The sequence below is a fragment of the Lutra lutra genome, chromosome 1 (assembly GCF_902655055.1).
Source record: "Lutra lutra chromosome 1, mLutLut1.2, whole genome shotgun sequence".
NCBI lineage: Eukaryota > Metazoa > Chordata > Mammalia > Carnivora > Mustelidae > Lutra > Lutra lutra.
In genome coordinates, this window is record NC_062278.1 from 202489988 (window position 1) to 202513719 (window position 23732).

At 51.3% G+C, this 23732-nt stretch overlaps 1 protein-coding gene across 5 annotated transcripts in view; it reads left to right on the plus strand.

Annotated features, from left to right (window-relative positions):
- The window catches only part of POC1A (POC1 centriolar protein A), a 69485-nt gene that overhangs the window by 30451 nt on the left and 15302 nt on the right, over nucleotides 1-23732 (plus strand). For 4 of the 5 annotated variants that reach the window (XM_047692674.1, XM_047692701.1, XM_047692682.1 and 1 more), the window contains exon 10: nucleotides 19154-19297. The exons of the other annotated variant lie outside the window; for it this stretch is intronic. In XM_047692674.1, the coding sequence (XP_047548630.1) occupies nucleotides 19154-19297 (144 nt within the window). The remainder of the gene's footprint in view (nucleotides 1-19153; nucleotides 19298-23732) is intronic. 5 annotated transcript variants of the gene reach the window in all.

Consider the following 23732-nt stretch of genomic DNA (forward strand, 5'->3'; position numbering starts at 1 on the left):
AGAATAATGGGTTCCATTTTCCCTCTATTCCTGGCTGAGTTGTGGAGGAGAGAGTTTAAGGCTGTGGCTGGGAGCTTTCTCTGCTTGGAAGGCTGCAGAGGAAGGGCTCCAGCCCAATGGCTGAGCTGGGGGCGGCCGGGAAGCTCCGTGTTCTGCCCTGTGACACGCTGCAAGGCCGGAGGGAGGTCGGGAGGGCTGCTTGCGGGCGGATGAGCACTTCCCAGAGGGGCACGTGTGGGGGCAGGGGGTGGGCCCTGCCAGTCTTAGGTAGCAGTTGCTCCTGCTGCTGTTTTCAAGGGTCTGGTGCTCACCTCTGTCCTGAGCTGTAGTCCCCGGCCTTCTCTGTTCTCTTGGCACTCAGCCACTCAGGTTCTAGCTCCTCTTAGCTCCCTCCTGCCAGCCCATGAGGCATCAGGGTCACTGTGTCTTGGCTGACCTTGGATTTGGCCCCTGCTCCCCCAAGCCCAGCTGCCATAGGACTGATTTCTGCCTCAACCACAGAAGCATTTTTAAAACCATTTTTAACAGCAAAGATGCATTTGTTCCGATTTACTCTTCTTGCCTTTCCTCTACAAACACCTGAGAGCCTATTATGTAATTGCAAAGGAAGGTTGTGCCGCGCGGGGTGGGAGGGGAAGAGCGCAGAATTCCAGGTAATTCAGGAAAACTGAAAACCACTTCCTGCGTTTTCGGGCTTGGCTGCCCTCCAGTTCAGACAGTAACCTTGAATTTTGGGGCCCCTCAACCTCAGATGGGAGGATGCCAGGCCTTCCTTCATGAGATTTCACGAGGTGGTGCATGCCAGGCAGCCACCTGGAACCGTGCCTGGCACATGGCAAGTACTCACCAAGCTTTAGCTGTTTTTAAAATGTTCCTCTTCCTTCCTCTGTCAGACCGAGAGCAGGATGAGCCCCCTGCCCAGTCGGGCTGATTGTGTGTTCCCCACTTGCCGAGCGGGGGGACAGCATGCAGCAGAGGGAGCGATTCTGACAGAGATAATTTTTGATGTTGACTGCTCTCTGCAGGTCGCCTTTGTGAGGTCCGGTGAGGGTTTTAGACCCTTGCAGGAATCAGTTCTGCTTCCTGATGAGAGACCCAAGTCCTCTGTGCTCCCAGATCCAAAAGCCAGTCCATAAGGTGAATGGAAACAGGCTTCTTTTCTTCCACCCCCCGCCCATGACTCCTCAAAGCGAAGTGGCTACCCATGGCCCCCCGCCCCCATCCAGATCCTCAGTGCTAGAGCTGTCCCCAGGAGGAGGTGGCAAGGTTGGCCAAGAATGCTTGACCCGAGGGCTCAGCGTTCCCTGAGGATGGCCTGTTTCTTCTTTCTAGTTTCTCTGTTCTGAGGGTGAAGCCCCAGCTGCCTCCTACACCCATGCTTCCACTTTCTGTTTTGGGGTGCTACCATGGGTGGGGCTTGATGTAGGGGATCTTGGGCTCGATTCCAGTCTTGGCACTGCCTCTTACCCCATGCTGAAGATCTGAGGCTCCTGGGTTCTCACCCCAGGCATCTAGCCTAAGGAGTCAGAGTTGAGGTAGAGGACGGGGTCCATTTCTACCTGCTTTGTGGAATTCCCTCTGTATGGAACATGGAGGACTGGAGTCTCTTGCTGAGAATGTAGATTTCTGGCTGGCATTTGCTTTCAGTAGTTGGGAGAGGTATGCATTTGAGGGGATGCTTGGCAGACAAGGCATTGTGGGTGTTTATGGCAAGAATGAAGTCCGGATTTATGTGTCTTAGAAGGGAACCTCTTCTTTCTACAGCTGACCCTGGTTCTGGCTCTGAATTTCCTAGGACTAGTTAGTAAAAAGGGCTCTAGTCAGCAGGTGAGTTGGGACAGGCCCAGGCACTTAAGCGTCTTGGAAGAGGGTTGATTTCCTGGGGTCCAGACTCCTGACAGCCTGTAACCACTTGGTTGGCGGTTTAAGAGCTGTACTGCCCCTGTTTGCTGATCCAAGAGGAAGCTGGAGCCTAGCCTGACATGTTAAGTCTCTCCTGTAACCTCAGGCAGTCCATATTGCTTCTCTGTACTCGGATTTCCTCTCACCAGCCTACGGTGCATCCTTCGGGCATTCTCCATTTTCCCGGCTCACTACATAAAAAGCTTCTCCTGCCGGCGTGGGGGTAGGGTGGCCACAGCGGCCTTTGCTGATTCTGGGCAGCAGCAGGCCCCAGACAAGAGGCCTCACTTCACATTCTGGTTGCATTTTCCTCACCTTTACTGGCGCGGAAGTCATGGAAAGTGCTCTGGGCTTCTTAGTTTCAGTGGGAAGACAGAGGAGAATAGAAACAAAGAAGATTCTGTATTTGTTACCAAGCTACAATTCTTTTTTTTTTTTAAGATTTTATTTATTTGACACACAGAGAGAGAAATCACAAGCAGGCAGAGAGGCAGGCAGAGAGAGAGAGGAGGAAACAGGCTCCCCGCTCAGCAGAGAGCCCGATGTGGGGCTCGATCCCAGGACCCTGAGATCATGACCTGAGCCGAAGGCGGAGGCTTTAACCCACTGAGCCCCCCAGGCGCCCCCCAAGCTACAATTCTTAAAGAGAGTTCCTGCTGGAGGCCGAGCATCCTTGCACAGTGGCCAGGGAGGGTAACTGGACTGTGCCTAGTCTAGGAGAACCAACGATTCCGATGTTCCCTGCAGAGGGGCACCTTGGGCCTGGGGACCAGCGTGGGGGGGTTGGACCCTTCCCTCAGGCTCTGGCCTGTTGCATCTGCTCCTGGGAAGCAGGCCAGATTCCCTCTCCTTTTCCTTCCAGAGGCCACAACTGAGTTTCCTGGGAGGTGGGTCAGGGGTGCAGCCAGGCGCATGTTCAATAACGACTGTGTTTACTGGAAGGGGGAAGTTGCCTTTGGCAGCGCAGTGAGGAGACAGGCCTTTGACCAATTCACGTGGATTGCGATAAGTCTCTTTTTGTGGCTCTCAAACCTCCGTGTGCTTCCGAATCACCCCTAGGGCTTGTTAAACATAGCTTGCCTCATCCCAAGTGTCTGACTTGGTAAGGAATTTGCAATTTCTAGGTCATGTCGATGGTTCCGGGACCCACTCTAAGAGTCGCTAGTCTACTAGACAACAGTCTAGCCAGTTGTGACAATGGCTTCCTGAGCAGGGATGTAGCGGGAAGAAGAAAGTCTCTGACCATCTTGGGAACTTTCCATGGTTCATGGGGACTATAGTTTGGGAGAAGCATTTGGAGAACTGGGGTCCCTTTCAGCCCAATTTGGAGAATTGTAGTCCTCCTCTTTCCAAGAGAGGAAAAGTGCTATAAAGGCTTTAGTTCTAATCTCTGTCTAGTGGTAAAAGAAATCCCGGTGCTTCCCTGTGGGCTCTTTAAACCTAGAGGCACCCACTGGGCTCTACAGATGGCTGGTTTTATTACCAACCAGGATGCACTAAGGGGGAGGATGGTACCCAGGGCAGCCCTCTGTGGGCCTCTGCCGCCGGTCTTCCTGTCTCGGCTCCTGTTCTGTCCATTAGTGCGGCTGCACCAGTCCAGTGACCTGTTCTTAACCCACATTCTGTGGTCACCTGCCTATTATCCTCAGTGCCGCTCCCTCCTGTGACTGCGCAAGTGTGTGCCTCCATCATCCCCCCTCCTCCAGAGCCTGCGGGGCCTCTAGGGAAGCCAGCAGGTGAGAGTCTCTGGCCCCTGAGCTTGAGAAGACCTGGGTGCTGGTGGCTCAACATCTCAGGCCTCAGGTCAAGGAGGAAGTGGGGAAGTGCCTCCAGGTATTAGGAGCAGGAGCAAGTCCCAAAACAGCGGTAACAACAGTGGCAGTGAGAGGATGGGGCTGTAGGATGGGACTTGGCTGTACACCCTTCTCAGAGTAGCCCCTTGGAGTGGTAGTTTCCTGCCACTGGAAAATTCTCATTTGTTCTCCACTGTTCCATCTCAACAGTTCTCTACCTGTTCCAGGTAGGTCACTATATAGAGAAGAGTGGCGTGATTCTTAGAAAGGAAAGCCTATTTAATGACTTAAGCCAACAGCAGACATGTTCTCGGAAACCCCAGGCAAGGCATGGTAAGACATTCATGGTGTCAGGAAGATCCAAGAACCTAGCTATGGAACCCACACAAGGCCCAGGGGACCCTTGCTTCTGGCTCTGCGTGCTTCGACACGGAGCATAAACCAGGCATGCACACACACCTTTCGGAGCTCTGTTACCTTCTTCAAGGGTCTCATAACCATTGAAGGTTTTCCTTTTCCCCCCATTTCTCTTCTTCCCAGATGACCTCTCCTCCATGCAGCCTTTTCCGGGAGGCCCACAGCTTGTGAATCCTTCCCGCCCCACCTGCCAGAGCAGCCTTCTTTCCTGTAGTTGGTTATTCACCGGCCTGTGGTCTTCCTGGAGGGCTGGGTGCTTGGTCACTTTGTGGCGCCCAGCATGTCACCAGAACACAGAATGTTCTGGAAATCCGGGTTCAGTGGACACGTGCTTGCAGTCTGTGGGCAGCATGGATTGAGCTTTTGAGGCAAGAGGCAGGCTCTGGCTCTTTCTTTTAGTGTTTTTGACGGTCCCAGGTTAAAGGAAGGAAACCCCTTTCTGGCCTGATTTGTCAGTTCCAGGGGCAGGTGCACGGGGTGGTAGGGGCAGTGACTGGGCAGCGGAGGCGGTAGAATCAGCATGTCTGCGCTAGAAGTTTCAGTACTTCTCATTTTCACTGGAAAAAAGCCTTTTGCAGCTTGAATTTGCCAGATTGGATGGCAGCATTGGCCCATGTGGTGTAAGGGTGTTAGATAGCACTTGTGTTTATGTTCTCATCGGTTACCATGGCAAAAATCAGAATAGATGGTTTCCATGGAGATTATCTTAAAATTAGTTTCTTTGACGGTCTGGACATTGCTGCAGGGTTCACAGAATGCCTGTGGTGCCCCTGGGGGATTTCTCTGTTACAATGCCAAAGACTGGCCTGCATGTTGACGGACTCTGACAAATCTGCATCCTGTGCTTGAAAATGCCGGGACACCAGGCTGGGGACATGTCCTCAGCTTCTTCCTGGGGTCTCATTCGCCTGGCCTCAGCTCCACGGCTCGTTCCAGCCACCTGGGAGCTTCTTCTTTTTTACTAAATAAAACAACAACAAAAAAAACCCCTTTATATTGTGGAAAATTTCAAGCAAGCACAAAAAGTAGCGAGAATAGTGTCACAGACTCCCCTGGATCTTTCGTCTGGCTTTAGCGTTTTGCCGGTCTATTTTGCTCATCTCCCTCCCCCCATTTTTTTTAGAAGAGTTGGAGTATTTTTATTTAATCCCAGATACATTATTTTATCCTAAATAAAGACTTTTCTTGGTTATATAACTGCAGTGCTCTTGTCACATCCAACAAAATTAATAATCCCTTACTATCAAATGCCTAGTCCATACTCACATTTTTCCACATTGTGTCAAGAATATGGCTCTGTGCTTTTTGCTCAAATAAGGACGTGGGAGGCTTTGAAAAAACCCATGTCTCCCTTCCCCACCATGGTTCTGGTGCCTGGAGAGACTGAGCAGTCTTGGCTAGAGGTGCAGTTGGGTTGGGGGCAAGAGAATCTCCGGGGTGCCGCTCTCCCACTGTCCTCAGGGACATTTATACCAGGAGCTCGGGGACACCCTTGTTCCAGCCAGGAGATGGGTCTGCTAGTGCCAGCTGTCCTGGGCAGGCATCCGCTGGAGGGCGCTGTCCCTCTTTGCAGCCTGTAGGGGGAGGCAGGGAGAGAGGTGATATAATCTTGGTTCACAATAGCTGTGTGCAAGTTAATTTTCCAGGAGGGGGAGGCTGAGAGACCCCATAGGATGCAGCCTCCCTTGACTTCTCCCTGGGGGTGAGAGCTCTGGCCCAGAAGAGGCCCGCTGCCTCTAGGGTAGGCAGAGCTGGCCGTGGTTATCTGCCTTGGCAGCCGTGCTCGTGTCCTGAGATGCTACACAAATTCTGAATTGCCGAGCTCGGGAGTGATGCCCGGGTGTGGTCAGTGCCTCTAACACTCTCCATTGAACTAAGTGCAAGGAGAGTTTAAAATAGCCAGCCTTTGTTCCCGAGGTTTTAAAAATTCAACCCCAGTAGTTACAATGAGCTGTCTTCAAGTGGATCTATAAATAAACCGCTACTGTTCCTCTTTGTCACCGAGAGCTTCGGCGTCTTCCAGAGACGTCGGCTCTGCCGCTCATCTTCATTAGCTGCCTCTCATCTGTGGGGCAGCTGTGGCCATCAGCAGGCTGGGCTGACAGCGCGGAGTTCGTAATGACAGCGACAGGTTATCTTTTTAAAAAGCCACATTTTACAAATAGTACATTATATGTTAATAAAAATAATTAATTTTTTAAAAGCCACATTTTAAAAGCCAAGATTAACTACACAGGGAAAGATGTATTTTCGCCTGGGGAAGCCTGGCAGAGCGGTTATCATCATTGGTCAAGGTCAACGCCACTGATAATATGTCCTGTGCACGTGAGTTCTGCGATGTCAGGTGGTTCGCTTCTGTGGTGTTCTCATCAAAAAATGGATAACCTCGTTCCGATCATGAGAAAACACTGGACAGACCCACATCGAGGGACTTTTGACAACAGAACTGATCAGTACTCTTCTTCGAAAGTGTCAAGGTCATGAAAGACAAGGGAAAACTGGGGAGCTGACCCAGATTGCAGGAGACCAAGGAGAAGTAACTCAGTGCAGGGGGACGTCCTGGTTGGGATTCTAGAATAGCAGGATCCAAGGACATTAGAAAAACTGGTGAAGCTCAGCCGGGGCCCTTAGTTTGGTTAATGGTATTGTCCCAAGGTTAATTTCCTGCTCTGATCATTGTCCTAATGGTTATGTAAGATGTTAGCACTGGGGAAGCCTGGGGGAGGGATATATGGAAATTCTCTGTACTATTTTTTGCAACTTTTCTGTAAATCTAAAATTAGTTCAAAGCAGTCTAATTTTTTAAAAGAAAATCTCTAGTCAGTCCTTGGGCTTCATCTTCCCTGGGTGCCCCCGTTCAGGTGTTTGCACTGGGAGGGTAGGTGTTTCTGTCTGGAGGGAGGGGGCAGGTGACCCTAAGCCCCTCAGCACCCAGCCGGGGGAGGGCCTGTGGTCATATCTGTGGGACGGAGCTGAGCAAGAGCTGACCCTGGAAGACGCAGGTCCTGTTCAGAGGGAATGGTGTCACGGGTGCTGCTCACCGCTGTGGAGGCTACAGGGCGCCTTCTCTGCTTGTCAGTAGTGTGGCTTGTGCTAATGCTCCGGAGGTCTCACCTGCTCCAGGAGTGGACGACTCCACCCCACCCCTGCCCGCTTCCTTCTGGTCCCTGTCGCTGGCCCCTGACCTTGCCTTGCAACCCACCTCTGTGTGTTTCTGGCTGTACCCAGTATGAGGGCCTGGAGGGTGTCAGCCCCTAAAGGCCTGGGGTGTTTTCCTGTTCCCTCAGCACCCCTTTGGGGAGGAGGGTCAGGGACTCCCTCTGTGCTGAGGACAGTTCTTGCTGCACGATGGCCCGCTTGCTCTCTCACGGCCTCTACCTGTTTGCAGTCGCCAGGTCTTCTTTCCTGCCCCCTGCCAACCTCGGCTCATCCTTGCTCTTTTCTCCCCCCGAAGCTCCCCTCACCCGAGTATGCCGCTGTGGTGAATAGACCTCAGCTCCACTGCTTTCCCTGGGGGGCATATGTGGACGTTGGAATGACTTTCCAGTTCCTGCTTCTCAGGGCAATCCTTTCACTCCTCTGAAAACTCTGGCTTTATACATCAGCCCTCTCGTGTGGGGGGAGATAACTTGGAAACTCCTGTAGAGTGTGGCAGGCGGTGGGCAGCTGGAGGTCGCCAGGGGTGGAGCCCAGAAGTGGTCATTTGAGCCTGGGTATGGAGGCCTCAGTCTTGCTTTGAGCCTGGGTGAGGAGATAGGGTTCTTTGGTTTGTGCATTTAGCATCTCGCGTGTGCCAGGCAGATCGGTGGGGGACGCAGGTATGATAGGATGCCATCTGCCTCCAAGGGACCACTCTCTGAGGAGAGGACTGGTATGGGAGTGGGCCGAGCTGCCTGGAGTCTCAGGGTGGGTTAGAATGTGGATCCCTCATCCATCTCAGACCCATCCTTCGACCCCTTCACAATTCTTAGTTCAGAGGACACCCTGTCCCCTTCTGATTGGTGGGGGCCTGGGATCAAGGGATGGCTCTTAGACCCAAATGTGACCCATTGTCATAGAACATTTAATTCCTTTCAGAGGCTGCTCTGCTGGCCCCAGACCCTGTGTCCTTGAGCCTCTTCCTCTGTGCACACAGATGACCCAGCACCCTGCCCTCCTTGGGAGCCTGCTGCAGGGAACACACGAGAGCACCCTGCACATTCGTACTCTAGATAAAAGCCAACACAGTAACCAGATCCCATACTCATACTTAGGCTGGCTTGGAAGAACATTGGCAAGATTGTTGAACAATTAGATGATTTGAAGACACCAGAGTTCCTCTTGGGTTCAGGGCTATGTTTAGAACCAGAAGTTTTCTCTCTTGTTGGACCCCAGGCCGGAACTCTAAATTATAGGGCAAACAAGGCTGTTGTGTATCTAGTCCACAAATATGCGCAGTGGATACAGTACCAGGTTTCTTCTGAGCTCTGATTCGAGAAAACGGCTGTGCCTTTTTTCCGCTTGAAGAGCTGGAGAGAAGCGTGAGCTCCAGTGAGCTCTGTCCTCTTTTCTGCTCTCCTGGCTGGGATCAGGTTTAGCAAACAGGCAGGCAGACATAGACACCCATTAACTTTTCATGAGGGCAAATTGTCAGAGCCAAAGGCCCGAGGCAAAGACTGTAAGAAGCGTGCGCGTGAATCTCTGCACCCTGACTTAGCAGACTATGCAGTGAGCAGTCGGATGAAAGATTTTAGTTGAGAAAGATTTAATCATGGTGTGTGTGTGTGTGTGTGTGTGTGTCTCCATTTCTTCCAATTTCGTGCTCAGCCCTGCTTTGGAGACACAGCGACACGCTTTGGTATTTTTAGTGGGCCGTGGCCAGCCAGACTGCCGCCCGGTTCTGTACAAGTTGGGTCCCCATGAGACAGCCCAGATTTGGGGCACAAGTAACTTTCCTCTCCCCTTTCTGGCCCAGAGTCTGGCCTGTGGACTAGTTCTGGGTGCTTTTGTCTGTGACAGAGTTTGTTTCCAGAACAGACCGAGCAGGGGGCAAGGTCCAGTGTTAGAGATTAAAAGAAAAGGAGAAATTTCCACCTTGAGCAGGTGTTAATAATTGACCACCCCACTTACCAGAGCAGCCACTGGGTCACATCAGCTCACAGCATCTTCGTGGTAAATCTCCGGCCACTCCTGGCTGCTGGCCAGGTGTGTGCAGACCTTGCTTGCTGTTGGCTGTCAAGCTACATAGGGACCTCTGAGCAGTTGGGGCCTGACATTCCACAGACGGGGTGGCCACTGCCTCAGAAACGCTGCCTGGGGACCTCTGCTGACGACCAGGGTAACTGAGGCTTTGGGAATTGAGCCGCACTGAAACGTGAGCTGGTTTTCTGCATCTGGGAACTGTAATCCCCAGACCAGTGATGGGCCTCATGGGCCTTACCTGGGGTCTTCAGCCTGGGCGTTTGCCTTTTGGTAATGTCCAGTGGAGAGTTAGTGATCTTCACCTTGAGTACCGAGTGGCCATGATGGGTAGTATCAAGTGCAGTGTCACGTGATGGGCAGGTTGGGCTTTTAGGGCTACTTCAGTTATAACAACATCTTTTTTTTTTTTTTTTTTTAAGATTTTTATTTATTTATTTGACAGACAGCACAAGTAGGCAGAGAGGCAGGTGGGGGGGGGGTGTGGCAGGAAGCAGGCTCCCTGCTGAGCAGAGAACCCGATGTGGGACTCGATCCTAGGATCCTGGGATCACGACCTGAGCTGAAGGCAGTGGCCCAACCCACTGAGCCACCCAGGCGCCCATCTTTTTTTTTTTAAGTCAGGCTTATTAACATACAAATCGTAGCATTCACCATTTTATTTGTTTTGTTTTTTTTTCTTTTTAAGAAAGCTTTATGCCCAATATGGGGCTTGAACTCATGACCTCGAGATCAAGCATTGCATGCTCTATAGACTGAACAAGCCATGCACTTTAGCTTTTGCCATTTTAAAATATGAACTGCTGGGGCGCCTGGGTGGCTCAGCTGATTAAACATGCAACTCTTGGTTTTAACTCGGGTCATGATCTCAGGGTCATGGATCGAGCCCCAATACATCAGGGTCTGTGCTCAGTGCAGAATCTGCTTGGGGTTCCTTCCCCCCTCCCTCTCCTTCCTGCTCTGCTCCTTCCCCCGCTTGCATGTTCTGTCTCTCTCTCTCTCTCTCTCAAATAAATAAAATCTTTAAAAAGTGAATTGCTCTCTGAGTTTGGGCAGACATGTACAGTTAATCACCACCATGATCAAGGTACAGAATAGTCCCATCATCCCTAAAATTCCTTTTTGCCTCTTTCTATCAATCTACTCCTTCCACCTCCACCCATAGGCAACCACTAATCTGCTTTCTGTCACTACAGATCACTGTATGTGTGTTTCAGAATTTGATACAAATGGAATCATGTAATTATATATTCTCTCTGGTTTTTTTCACTTAGTCTTAATATTTTGAGATTTGTCCATGTTGTTACATGAGTCAATAGTTCATTCCTTTTTTTTTTTTAAGGTTTTATTTATTTATTTGACAGACAGAGATCACAGGTAGGCAGAGAGGCAGGCAGAGAGAGAGGGGAGGAAGCAGGCTCCCCGCCGAGCAGAGAGCCCGATGCGGGGCTCGATCCCACATGACCTGAGCCGAAGGCAGAGGCTTTAACCCACTGAGCCACCAAGGCGCCCCAGTTCATTTCTTTTTATTGCTGAGTAGTACTCCATCGAATGTTTATCTGCCTGTTGGTAAACATCTGGGTTATTTTCAATTTTTGGCTATTGCAAGTAAAGCTGCTGTTAACTTTTTTTTTTTTTTCTGCTGTTAACTTTTATATACTTATCTTTATATGGACATGATTTTCCTTTTCTCTCGGGTACATATCTAGCTGTGGAATGGCTGGGATATAACAAGTGTATGTTTAGCTTTTCAAGTAACTGTCAGACTCTTTTCTGAAGTGGTTGTACCATTTTACATTCTTCCCAGCAGTGTCTGAATTTGAATTTCTCTACCTCCTCGCCAACACTTGGTATGGTCAGGCTTTTTAACTTTAGACCATTCTACTGGGTGTATACTGGTATCTTACTGTGATTTTTTTTTTTTTTCTAAAGATTTTATTTATTAGAGAGAGAGCAGGGGAAGCAGCAGTGGGAGAGGGAGAAGCAGACTCCTCACTGAGCAGGGAGCTCAACATGGGCCTTGATCCTAGGACCCTAGGATGGTGACCTGAGCTGAAGGCCTACACCCAACCGACTGAGCCACCCAGGAGTCTCTCTGTGATTTTTAACTTGCATTTTCCTAACTGCTAATGATGGAGAGCATCTTTTATGTGTGTGTTTGCCGTCCTTATATGTTCTGGTGAAGTGTCTGTTCAAATCTTTGGGGTTTTTTTCTTTTCTTATTTTTTTTTTTTTTAAGATTTTATTTATTTGACACAGAGAGAGTGATCATAAGTAAGCAGAGAGGCAGGCAGAGAGAGAGGGAGAAGCAGGCTCCCTGCTGAGCAGAGAGCCCGATGCAGGGCTCAATCCCAGGACCCTGAGATCATGACCTGAGCTGAAGGCAGAGGCTTAACCCACTGAGCCACCCAGGTGCCCCTGTTTTTTCTTTTAATTAGGTTGTCTTCTCATTGAGTTTTGAAAGTTCTTTTATATTCTGGATACAAGTCCTTACCGGATATGTGACTTTATTTTATATTTTCTCCCTGTCTATAGTTGGCGTTTTCATCTTCCTAACAGTGTCTTTCAAAGAGCAGTTTTGAATTTTGATGAAGTTCATTTTATCAGCGGTTTCTTTTATGGGTCATGCTAGTGGTATCATACCTAAGAAATTTTTGCCTAATCCAAGACCATAATGTTTTTCACCTATGTTTTAGAAGAAAAGCTTATACAAATATTTTAGTTCTAGGATTGACATTTAAGTCTGTGATCCATTTTGAATTAGTTATTTTTTATATGTGGTATGAAGTATGTACCAAAGTTCGTTCTTTTACATATGGACATCCAATTGTTCCAGCAACTGTCTTTACTAAGTTGTTTGCATGCCTTCGTTAAAGATTAATTGACCGGCTGTCTGTAGGTATATTTCTGGATGGTGTTGATCTATGTGTCTGTCTTTTTACCAGTACCACACTGTCTTCGATTGCTGTAACTTTAAACTAAGTCTTGAAATCAGGTAATGTGATTTTTCTGATTTTCTTCTTTTCATCAAAATTGTTTTGACTTCTCTAGTTGCTTTGCTTCTATAGCTGATTTCAGAGAGAACTGTCATCTCAAAAACACTGGGCCTTCAGTATGCAAACATGATATATCTCTGCATTGGTACTGGTCTTCTTTGATTCTACTCATCAGTGTACTGTAGTTTTTAGCAGACAGATTTTGCATATATATTGTTAGATTTATGTTTAAGCATTTTGTAGTGGGTTGAATGGTGGCCCCCTCAAAAATATGTCTGTCCTGACCCCCAGAACCTGCATAATGTGATCTTATTTGGGAAGGAGGTCTTTGCCAATGAAATTAAATCTCGAGATGAGGTTTTATCCTGGATTATTGGGTTGGCCCTAAATTCAATGACAAGTCTCCTTACAAGAGCTACACAGAAGAAAAGGCCATGTGAAGATGAAGGTAGAGACTGGAGTTACACAGTCATAAGCCAGGGACTCCTAGAGCCTCCAGATGCTGGAAAAGGCAAGAAGGAATTCTTTCTTAGTGCTTCCTCAGGGCGGGGGCCCTACTGATACCTTAATTTTGGACTTGCAGCCTCCAGAACCCGGAGAGAATAAATTTCTATTGTTTTAAGTCACCAAGCATGACCGTTTGTTAGAACAACTGTAGGAAAGTAATAACACATTTCATGATTTTTTCATGCTATAGAAAAGATAGTAACCAAGGATTTTTGAAAATTAATGAAAGGGATCAAACAACAGACCCAAAAAGCTCAGAAAAAGGACAAGAGGCTAAACAAAAAACCAAAACCAAACCCTGCACAAATTACATTCAAGCTTCTAAAAATCAAAGATTAAGAGAAAATATTGAAGGTAGACAGAAAAGTGACATTGTTTACAGGATCAAAGGTTAGGGGGCACCTGGGTGGCTCAGTGGGTTAAAGCCTCTGCCTTCCGCTCAGGTCATGGTCCCAGGGTCCTGGGATGGAGCCCCGTGTCTGGCTTTCTGCTCCACGGGGAGCCTGCTTCCTCCCCTGTCTCTCTGCCTGCCTCTCTGCCTACTTGTGATCTCTCTCTCTCTCTGTCAAATAAATAAATAAAATCTTAAAAAAAAAAAAAAGGTTAGAACCATTGAAGAATACTTATATGAAACTATACAGTCCAGAAGTCATTGGAGTAACATCTTTAAAGTATTTAAAAAAAAAAAAAAGTGTCAACCCAGAATTCTGTACTTAGCAGAAATATCTCTTAAAAATGAAAGAGAAATAAAGACTTTTTTTTTCCGACAAAAGCTGAGAAAATTTGCTACCAGCAAACTTGCTGTGTAAGAAATGTCTCTTTTCTCTTTTCCTTCTGGGATTCCAGTCACACGTGTCAGACAGTTTGATCTTGTCTCACAGTTAAAGGATACTCTGTTCTGCGGTTCTTCCCCCGCCCCCTTATTGTGTCAGTTTGAGGAACTGATCAGTGTTGAAGGACATTGATTCATTTTCCTCAGCTGGGCTGAGCCCACCAATTAGCCCGTCAAAGCCATTCTTCCTCTCTGTTACGGGGTTTCCGATTTCTAGCATTTTCATGGACTCTTTCTTAGACTTTCTACCTCTCTGGTGGAATTCCCCATCTGTCCGTGTGTGTTATCCACACTTTCCAATACCACCTTTAACATAGTAGTCATAGTTATTTTAAATTTCATGTCTGATAGTGCCAGCATCAAAGTCATCTGATTCTGCTGATTGCTTTTTTTTTCCCCCAAGATTTTATTTATTTGAAAGAGAGCGAGAGAGAGCGAGCATGCACATGAGAGTGTGGAGGGGCAGAGGGAGAAGCAGGCTCGCTGCTGAGTGCAGAGCCCAGATGTGGGGCTCAATCCCAGGACTCCAGGATTGAGTCCCGAGCCGAAGGCAGATGCTTAACAGACTGAGCCAGCCAGGCGTTCCTGCTGATGCTATCTGACAGTGGGGTTTTTTCCCTTGCCTTTTTGTGTGTGTCATAATTTTTGATTAAATGCCCATACATCATGTTTAGGATAGTAGAGACAGAAGTAGATAGTCTTATCGGGAGTTGAGCTGAGTTTAGTGTTACTCCTTATCCGTATCTACATCTTGATGTTGAACCATAGTCAGTCCATATGGGTTGATTTCTTGTCACAGGGAAGACCTGCCAGCTGTTTTGTTTTTTAATAAATGTATGGGTTGGTGACCGTGTGTTCAAGTGGCTGAGATCAATTGGATATTTCTGCAGTTTCTACTATGCACGATGCTGAGCTCCTGGTAGCCTATGACAGGCTGGTGGTACTAGAAACTGAGGCAAGCAGAAGATGAACCTGCTATGAGAGCTCAGGATCCCATACCAGGGGGCACATGCGGACCCCGTGTGAGAGTTCCACGAAGTGAAAGGGATTTGTCTCTTCTGAGTCTTCACCTTTTTTTCTTCCGACGTTAGGAGGTTTGTATATGGCAAAAATGAAAGCTGTCCTCTCGGTGCCGCTGTGTAGGTACATAGTATGTGCTGATGTCATCGTCACTGAGACTCGCCGGGCAGGGCCCCCGGGACCCTTTGATGTTGAGCGGGGGCAGAGCCCTTATAGCCTTTCCCCGTCACGTGCTGCCCCGGCTGTTCCGTCACTGTCATTACTCACAGCCTGGTACGTGCGTCCCTTCCCACTCCCCTTCGTCATCTCCTTATCTCTGCTTATCGCTTGCTCGCCCAGCACTGGGAAAATGCTGCATCTCCAGGGAGCTGGCGTGCAGGTGAGGGGCTGCAGCCTCCCCCCACCCCACCCCCCGGCCTTGGCAAGGTTTCATTACCCAGGAATGTTGCCGTGGTGAGCTGGGCTCTCGGAGGCGGTGGGTGCGTGTGGAGGGCCTGCTCCATGTTCAGCTCTGTGCTGGGCAGGCGGGTGGGGGAGTGACTCAGACAGTGTCTGACACCGGACCTGTGTGGCAGGCGTGTGGAGGCAGTGTCACCTCTCAGAGGCTGCCTGATGTCAGGGAATGGCCTCTCCCGTGGGTCATGGTCCCAGCTTTCTCCTTTCCTGGGTGACTTTGATCAAGATCTCTAACCTCCCCGAGCCTGATAACTGCCCCCCCCCCAAAAAATAAGCTTAATGATGCCTGCTGTGAAGGAAGAGCCACTCACTGTAAGGATTAAATGTGTGTAAACGCCTGGCATGTGGTAGGTAACAAGGGGACAACGGCTCTTGCCATCTTTATGCGCTGGCCCGGTGGCGTGTGCAGAGCTGTCATGTCCACCGGTAAGAGAATGGACAGGAAGCAGAAAAGGGCTGCATCCTGGGGGAGGAAAGACAAGGACCAGACGGCGCAGCCAGAGGAATAGCCTGGGGCAGGCAGGACCCTGGGCTTGTGGGGGAGGCTTGAGGCTGGGGCCCTCCCAATGGTCATTTGCTCTCGGAGCTTCCGTCTCCTTTGTTGTCACCTGGTCGCAGCCTGTGAGAGGTCAGAGTGGGCAGGGGAGCATGGCGGTTCCCACAGCCGTGTCCTCCAAAGGCCTCCTCCCCGGCTTGGCACGTGGCTGCTGTCCTCAGTGCACCTTTGGAGCTGGCTCTGTTTGGGCTCAGAAGAAGGGTTCCTGGTGTGAGTCAGCGGTGGTCCCCCCTGCTCCCCCAACTCGCCGTCGTCACTGTGCTCCTAGGGACTCAGCTCGGGGCTGTCAGTTTCTGGGCTGTTTTTCAGAAACACTCAGAATTTCCATTCCATCCTTCCCAGGCAGCAGGCAGCCCCCGTCTGGCCACTTCTGGAGGATACTGGCTGTTGGGACAGAGGGCTGCCTGGCTCCCATCCTCACTTTCATGGCCTTTCCTGAGGGAGCCACAGGGACTCTGTCCAAAGGAAGAGTATGCCTGCCTGGAAGGGTGGCGGTGGCGGGGGGTGGGGGGGGATCCTTCGGGGCAGGGGGTGGGGCGCAGGGCTGGAGCTACTTCTCAAGAAAGGCCTGCGAGTGATTTCAGAGACGTGCCTTTCACAGCCCAGCCTTTGGGGGGCAGGCCCAATTATCACCCCCATCATGCAGATGAGAAAGCAGAGGCCCAGGGAGGTTAAGCTTCTTGCCCAGGGCCACCTTGCTTATCAGTACTGGAGCTCAGATGTCCTCCAGGGCCTGTCTGAATCCCAGCTCTTCCCCAGCGCACTGTGCCGGGTCTCCTGACATGGCCGCCGGGGCCTGGGGCTGCTGTGGTGAGGTGAGGGCTATTCAAGGCTTCTGAAACATTTTCTTTTGGGGTGGACTCCTGCATAGGCATTGGGATCTGAAACTGTGTGCTGCTACCTGTCATGACCAACATTGTGGTTGAACCCGCCCTCATAGTTCTTAATATAATTACAGGACACCCTTCAGCAGTAACCATCAGGAACCTTTGGAAGAAATCAAGGGACCGGGGCGCCTGGGTGGCTCAGTGGGTTAAGCCTCTGCCTTCAGCTCAGGTCATGATCTCAGGGTCCTAGGATTGAGCCCCACATCTGACTCTCTGCTCAGCAAGGCATCTGCTTCCTCCTCTTTCTCTGCCTGCCTCTCTGCCTACTTGATATCTCTCTGTCAAATAAATAAAATCTTTAAAAAAAAAAAAAAAGAAGGGACCTAGAAATAACACAGCACATGTGAGGCCACACAGCAAGGGTGAGGGGAGAGGAGAGAGAGCAAGCACCTGGGGTTCCACTTTTATTGGGGTTGAGGGTAGAGGCCTGGGTGTTTTCAGGGCTCACTCGTTATTGGTGAATTTTAAACATAAGAGTGGGAATTTTAAGAAAAAAACCCAAGTGGCCCTATGGTCAGTTACCAAAATCTGCCAAGATCTCAGAAACCAAGGAGCCTCTGTGGTGGGGGGTGTCCCAGCTCTTTGTCTGGTCATGGGCGGGCAGCGGGTTTATTCAAGATAGCCCTCTTCTAGTGGATGCCTCCCTGAAGTGGACGCCTGGGCAGTCCAGAAGTCAAGCACTTGCATTACAAACCAGAAGGAAAACCCCACACCTGTCAGGGCCTACGCTAGCCAAGCACATTGGTTTCTGGAGGCCCAGGGCCCCAGTCCTGGTGGGCACACATAGCACACAGCAGGCACGCCCACAGTGGACTCGCGTGCTTGGCACTGCTCCTGTTTTCGAGAACACCCCTCGAGCTCTATGTCTGACCTTCACCTTCTCTTTAACCTCCAGAGCCTATGTTTCTCCAGGTTCAAACTCTCCATGGGAGAGTTTGCTGTCTTTTAGACTAGAACACTTTCCAACCAAAGCAAAATGGGCAGTAGGGTCCAGGAGCCAAACTGCCCTCCTTGGCTGATTGGGAATCCTCCCCTGTGGTCTTTTTCTCCTAAGACTCTGATGCCCACCCCGGTGACCCTGGCCAGAGCAGAGCATCTTCCTAGGGCTGGGCTACTGTGGGTCCATCCGGGAGATGGGCAGACTGAGATGCAAGCCAGCTGCTGGTGGGACATGTGCAGGCAGCCTCGGGGAGCCCCAGTCATAGCCAGTAAACACTGCTGGCCGGGTAGAGTAGCCATAGCTCTGTGGCACGTGGGTAGCTGGCAAGCTTTGAGCCCAGTGATACTAGATTCAGAAGGGATAGGGGTGATGAGCATAGGCAGGAAACAGGGAGAGGCACACAGACCCATGGACGGGCAACAGGCCCTGTGGACAGGCTGGCATTGATTCAGCCCACTCGTGTGTCCTGGCACTAGAGATGGAGTGGCTGGAGGAACCGGGCAGGGCTGGGGCAGGCACGGGCATTCGGGAGCACAGAGGCGCTGCTGATCAGGCATTCCAGGTTGCAAAGTGAGTAGAGGCTAGGGTGCTGGGGTCAGGGGGAAGGAAGGCTGGATGAGGGCCTTCCAGTAGGGGAGGACCTTGGGATCTGGGCAAGGGGGTGCAGAGGCAGGAGGGGAGTTGTACAAGGAGGTAGCCTGGAGTGGGGTGCCTTGTCAGGGTGCTCAAATTTTCTCCCAAAGGCAGTAGAGAGCCCTGGAGGACTGGCAAAGCCGGGGGGTGACGTGGTAACATTTGGAAATTTGTTGAGGTCATGGTTTAAAACCCTGAGCCCCACGTGTGGCTGCCTTTATGGGTTACTGGGGCTTTGGGGCCAGCCGAGAGTGTCAGTCTCACTAAGCACATCATTCCCTCAGGGAGCAAGTCCACAGAGGAAGGTTCCAAGACCAAAACTGGGGCATCTGCCATCTGTGTCCTCGGGAATGGAGTGGCTCTGGGAGTTCCACCCTGCTGAACAAGCGCACAGCGGTTCATGGGTTAAGAGAAGTGCTGATACGTACATAGAGTGGTGCCTGAATCTGGGGAGACCCATGTTGGACTGGGATGGGTCCCCTTAGGAATTGCCTGCGCTCGGTGATTGTGAGTGTGTATTTGGTGGGGGAGTGGTGCAGAGCTTAGGCTTCTGCATTTGGGGACTGAAGCCTCTCAGGCAGGAACACTGATCCCTCACGTCCCCGGAAGGCTCTCTACAGCAGCTCAGGGTGCCTGTCCCACCAGGCACAGGATTCCCACCAGCCATCTGGATGCTCACACACAATGCCTGTTTTCCCAGGGGTTCTGTACTAGGGCGGGGTCGGAACATCCCCCCAATTCTAGGCCAAGCCCACACTGGGGGTGGGGAATGGGCCTGGGGCTCGCCAGGAAGAGGGGTGCTCGGATGGCACTCCTCACTCACGGCCTCTGCTCAGAAAGGAAGTCCTGGAAGGGGGCGCGTGGCCCGGATGTGGGAGTACCGCCACACTGCATTTCTCACCAGTATTTAGAACTCATGTTTTCCAGGTTGTGGGTAGTTTTCCACTTTATCCTTTGGAGGGGCTGTTCCTCTCTCTGTGTTTCTTTAAGCCCTGAATGAGGACTGAAGGACTCCCTTTCTTTTCATTTTCCTTAGCCGGAAGTGGATTTCCCCATCCCTCCAGGCAGAGGCAGGAGTCAGGAGTCGGTGCAGAACCAGCCCCAGGAGCCTACCAGCATGCCCCAGGCGCTGACCAGCACGCTGGAGCACATCGTGGGCCAGCTGGACGTCCTCACCCAGGTAGGCCAGGACGTTCGTTCACCCCACTTGGCCTGGCATTTGGGCCGTTTGAAGTTGGGCAGCAGGTGCTATATTTAAAAAAAAATAATAAAATCATCATAATGGATCTATTTTCCAGTCCAAATAAATGAAGTTGCAGTGCCTGTCTTGAGGTCCTGGCTCTCAGAGCCATCCAAGCTCCGGCTAAGCCACTGGACCCCAAAAATCCCCAGTGCTGGTCCTGCCAGGGTGTGCCCTCCCAGGGCCAGCCTCGGCCACAGCAGAGCTTTGAAAGAAACACTGTCCATTCATCCCGCTCATCGTGGGGTGGGCACCCTCCAGGGGTGTGCCAGGGAGCTGTGAGCGGTGAGTCAGGCATCTGGGAGCCCAGGCTCTGGCTTTGAGCTGGCACTGCTCTTATCCTCCAAGCAACCTTGGCGAAATCCCTTTGGCTCCCCAAGCCCTGGTGCGCTCCTCTGTGATGTAGAGTGTTCGTGGACTCCAGGTCCTGTTCGTGGTCAGGATTAAAGATGAATGTGTGGGAAGCATTTGGCTTACACCTGGCTCGAGGGAGCTGTTCAGTAAACATAAGCGGTCGTGTTGACCAGCGTCATCACCAAGGTAGACGTGGACCCAGGCCTCTGGAGTGTAGATACATCTGGCAGTTGCTAATACAGAATTGGAGTACAACAGCTTCCCTAAGAGAAGAGTGCCCTGGCAAGAGGTGGCTGCTGGCACGGCAGGCACGAGAGTGGCCTTGGTAGGGGGAAGCAGCCTGCCTGCAGGACTGGAGGGGGCCATGGGCACATCAAGCAACAAGCAAAGCCCAGCATGGCTGGCATGGGGTGTAGGTGGTGGGGGTGTGCCAAGGCAGGATTTAAAGGTCGTCAGGCCCCTTCCCTACCTCAGCTGTGGGTGCAGACTGCCTTCTCTTGTGCCAACTCGTGGGTAGACCAAGGGTGTGGAAAGAAGACAAAGGAGCCCTGAGTCCCTGGTAGAAATAGAGCTGAAGTGGCGTACCATCCTTTCCCTCCCTCTGGATCCCTGGCCAAGTGAGAAAAGCTCTCTATCATGTCACGTGGCCCACGGCGTGTCATGGCGTCCCAGCTGGCACTGCACACCTTGGGCCCAGGGAAGGAAGGAGCTTTGAAGGGAAAGGTCTGGCGTCAGTGGCTGGGGCTGGGAGGCTCCAGGGGGTGGGGAAGACAGGCACATCAGACAGACATTTCTGGAAGCCTGTTAACCCTTGAGAAGAAGGCCTGTGCTGAGAGAGGTATGAGCAACATGCACATCCCCCATCTCACACGCGTCAGAAACCGCCAAGTCGCCTCATGTTCTTCACAGCCTTGTCAAGTGTGAGAGATCAGGGGAGGTGGAATCAATTAGAACTTTATAGGATAAAATTGGAAATTAAGTCTGAGAAGATGGTTAAAAATAGCTTCATTGGATCGCTTCATTGGAGTATAGCGCTAGAAGCATTTCCCGTCACTGTTTCAAGGGGTGCACGCGGGAGGTTTTGTTACGTGTTAGCAGTTTGGATTGTGATAGTAACTTTGTGAGAAACTGCCATCGCCAAGAATAATGAAGGCTTTCAGGTGGCCTGGGCCTCTGGCCCCAGGTCTGGATGGCTGTGTGGCACCGTCATCCTACCTCACACCGTCCAGCCCCTTTGCAGATCCAAACAGCACTCCACCCCCGACCAGATGCCAGGCCCGTCAGCCAGGCACCTGCTCTGCCAAACAGTGTACATTCCTGAATGTTCCTGATGGACTTGACATATCCTGAGGAAGAATCTTGGTTTCCACAGTTGAAGCCCCCAGTCGAGGCCTCAGCCTAGTTTCCAAGTGGTAGGAGGTGCATTTGTGCTCACTGGCATGCTGTCCTTGAGTTTGGTGCTGGTTGTTTTCCAGACGTACCTCCTCTCTTCCGTTTGGGGCTCTAGCTGAGGTGTCCGAGCTACAGCCAGAGCTGTCTCTTGTGGGATTGGGTGTTCCTTTCTCTTGGGACCAGTGTGGCTGTGGGCAGCCCCACCTCTGAAGCCCAGAGCCAGGTGACCCTGTGAGCTACCCATGTGGGTCACTCAGCCAGGCTCTGAGCCTCCTTTGCCTGTGGGTATTGGCCTCACACAGTACCCCATCAGTGAGCACTCCTCGCCATCTTGACGTATGTCTGTACTCTGGAGGGGCAGGGGTATCTCAGCTACCCCCACAAGGACTCCTACCTCAGAGTCATCTGAATCATGCTGTTCCCCTCTGTCCCAACCCCCTCACTGCCCCTTCCCTCCCCCACAAGGAAGTCTACTTTAAAGAGGGTTCTGAGAGGGAAGTTGCCTTCCGGGTCCTTCCATCCTCCATCACCCAGAACATCCTCCAAGGAAGAACTGTGGGGGCTGCAGTGGCTGAAATGTTTACTGAGTGAGTCACAGAGCCTTCTGCCCCTGGGTGACATGAGCAGGATACCCCATTGCGGAAGCCCTCAGTCCTCAGAGCCTGCCTTTCTGCTCAACAGGCTGGGATGGCCCAGTGACTGATTCCTCCTCTCTGGATGTTCACGGCCCCTTTGTGCCAGTCTGAAGGCCCAGGACCAATCTCAGTCCTCTTCAGTGGCCCAGAGATCAGGCGGCTGAGCGCGCCCATGGAGAACAGTGTGGATCAGCTTGCTTGGGTGTACGTTCTGGTGACCTTGGGCCAGGTGCTTAACCTCTGTGCCTCAGTTTCCAAATCTGGAACACATCGCTGATAAGAGTAGCCACTTCACGGGTCTGTCGTGAGGATTAGATGTGTTAGCTTGTGTGAAGCTCTGCGAACAGTCCCCAGCAGTGCCGTGTGCTGCCCTCGTCATTAGTCAGGGTCTGGTGGGGATGGCGGGGGATCACAGCAACACCAGAAACACTTACCCCAGTTGCCCTCTATCTCCCTGCCCGGAGGAGCCATGCCTCAGCCCTCTCAGTGGGGGCGGCGAGTTTCCTTCGTTGCTTGAGCTCTCTCTGCATCTGGGGCCAGCAAGCGTTCAAAAGGCTTGTCATCGCCTGGGAAGCAAACTCTCCTTGGGCCATGTGTAGCATCAAAATCCAGCCCTTTGACTACCCAGTTGAGGTTGTACCGTTTTATTTTTTTAGGAATGCCCTTTCTCTAAAGTGTTCTTCAAACGGGTACACATTGTTCTTCAAAAGTGTACCTGTTCAGAGTGTTAACTTTGGAATGGTTGCAAGGTTCACAGGCCTTTGTCCATCTCCCGCGTGAGTGTTCTCACTGGCCTGGCCTGGCAGTCCTCCCTATGGTGCTGTTTTAGATGGGAAGTCCACAGAGGGTAGGGATCATGTCTTCGTTGTCATCTGCTTCCTCCCGCTGTTTATCTGAGCCCTGCAGCTTCCCACAGGCACTCTTACCTGACCCTCATATCATCCTCCCGCCTGGCGCCCAGCAGCTAGCGCCATGCCAGGCGTGGATAGGGTGTGGGTAATGGCTTGCTGGGCCTGGACCAGCCCCCAGGGCCACTCAGCCTGGGACTTCTCCAGGATCCCGGGTGATCCTGAGCTCAAGCCACTGTAGGATGGGGTTCCCCAGCTTCCCCTGCTGGAGAGTTTTGGTGTAGTCAGGGTTGGCTTCCTCGAGGAGCCCAGGGGTCTGTCTGGCCTTACACTCCCCTGCCAGCTGTGGGGAGCAGAGTGACCACCTGCCCATCAGCTTGGACACACCTGCCCTCCCGGATCTGAGGACCAACCCCGTCATTCATCAGGTGACATTGTTCCCCAGAGCCTTATAAAGTTGGGATAGTCGAGCCAGCTCATGTTTCTGAGCGCCGTTGGGAAGCCCCTGGTTAAATGGATGTGTTAGACTGGCACCAGCTATTCCGTGAAGCACAGCACGAAGTCTGTGTTCCCAGGAGAGTGTGGGAAAGCACCAGGCTGGCCAGGTAACACAGGAGTGTAGGGAGTGGACATTCCACAGGCCTCCGCAGCTGCTGGACTTGAGTCCCAGGAATGCCCTTGAGCTGCCAGTGAGACTCTAGTGGTCTGACTCGGCAGTAGGATGAGAGGGAGAGAAAGAAGAGCTCTTTTCCCAGGTCCAGGGAGGGGAGCCCAGGAGGTGATGGGGGACCGGGGTGCAAGGGGTTGTTGAAAATCAGAGATGGGTCATGGGGCCCATTAGAGATGGGAGCCTTGAACCTGGACCCAGGCATCTGGCCAAGATTGAAGCTCTTCAAAGACGTATACTTACTGTGATAGCTGTTCTTTGAATCCAGTTATCCTAATGGTTGTTGGGGGAAATGTGTTTCCTAATAATGGCATTTAGGTTTTTCTTTCTTTCTAATTTTTTAAATTGTATTTATTTGAGAGAGTGAGAGAGCCTAAGCAGGGGGAGGGGTAGAGGGAGAAACAGGCTCCCTGATGAGCAGGGAGCCCAATGTGGGGCTCGATCCCAGGACCTTGAGATCATGACCTGAGCCGAAGGCA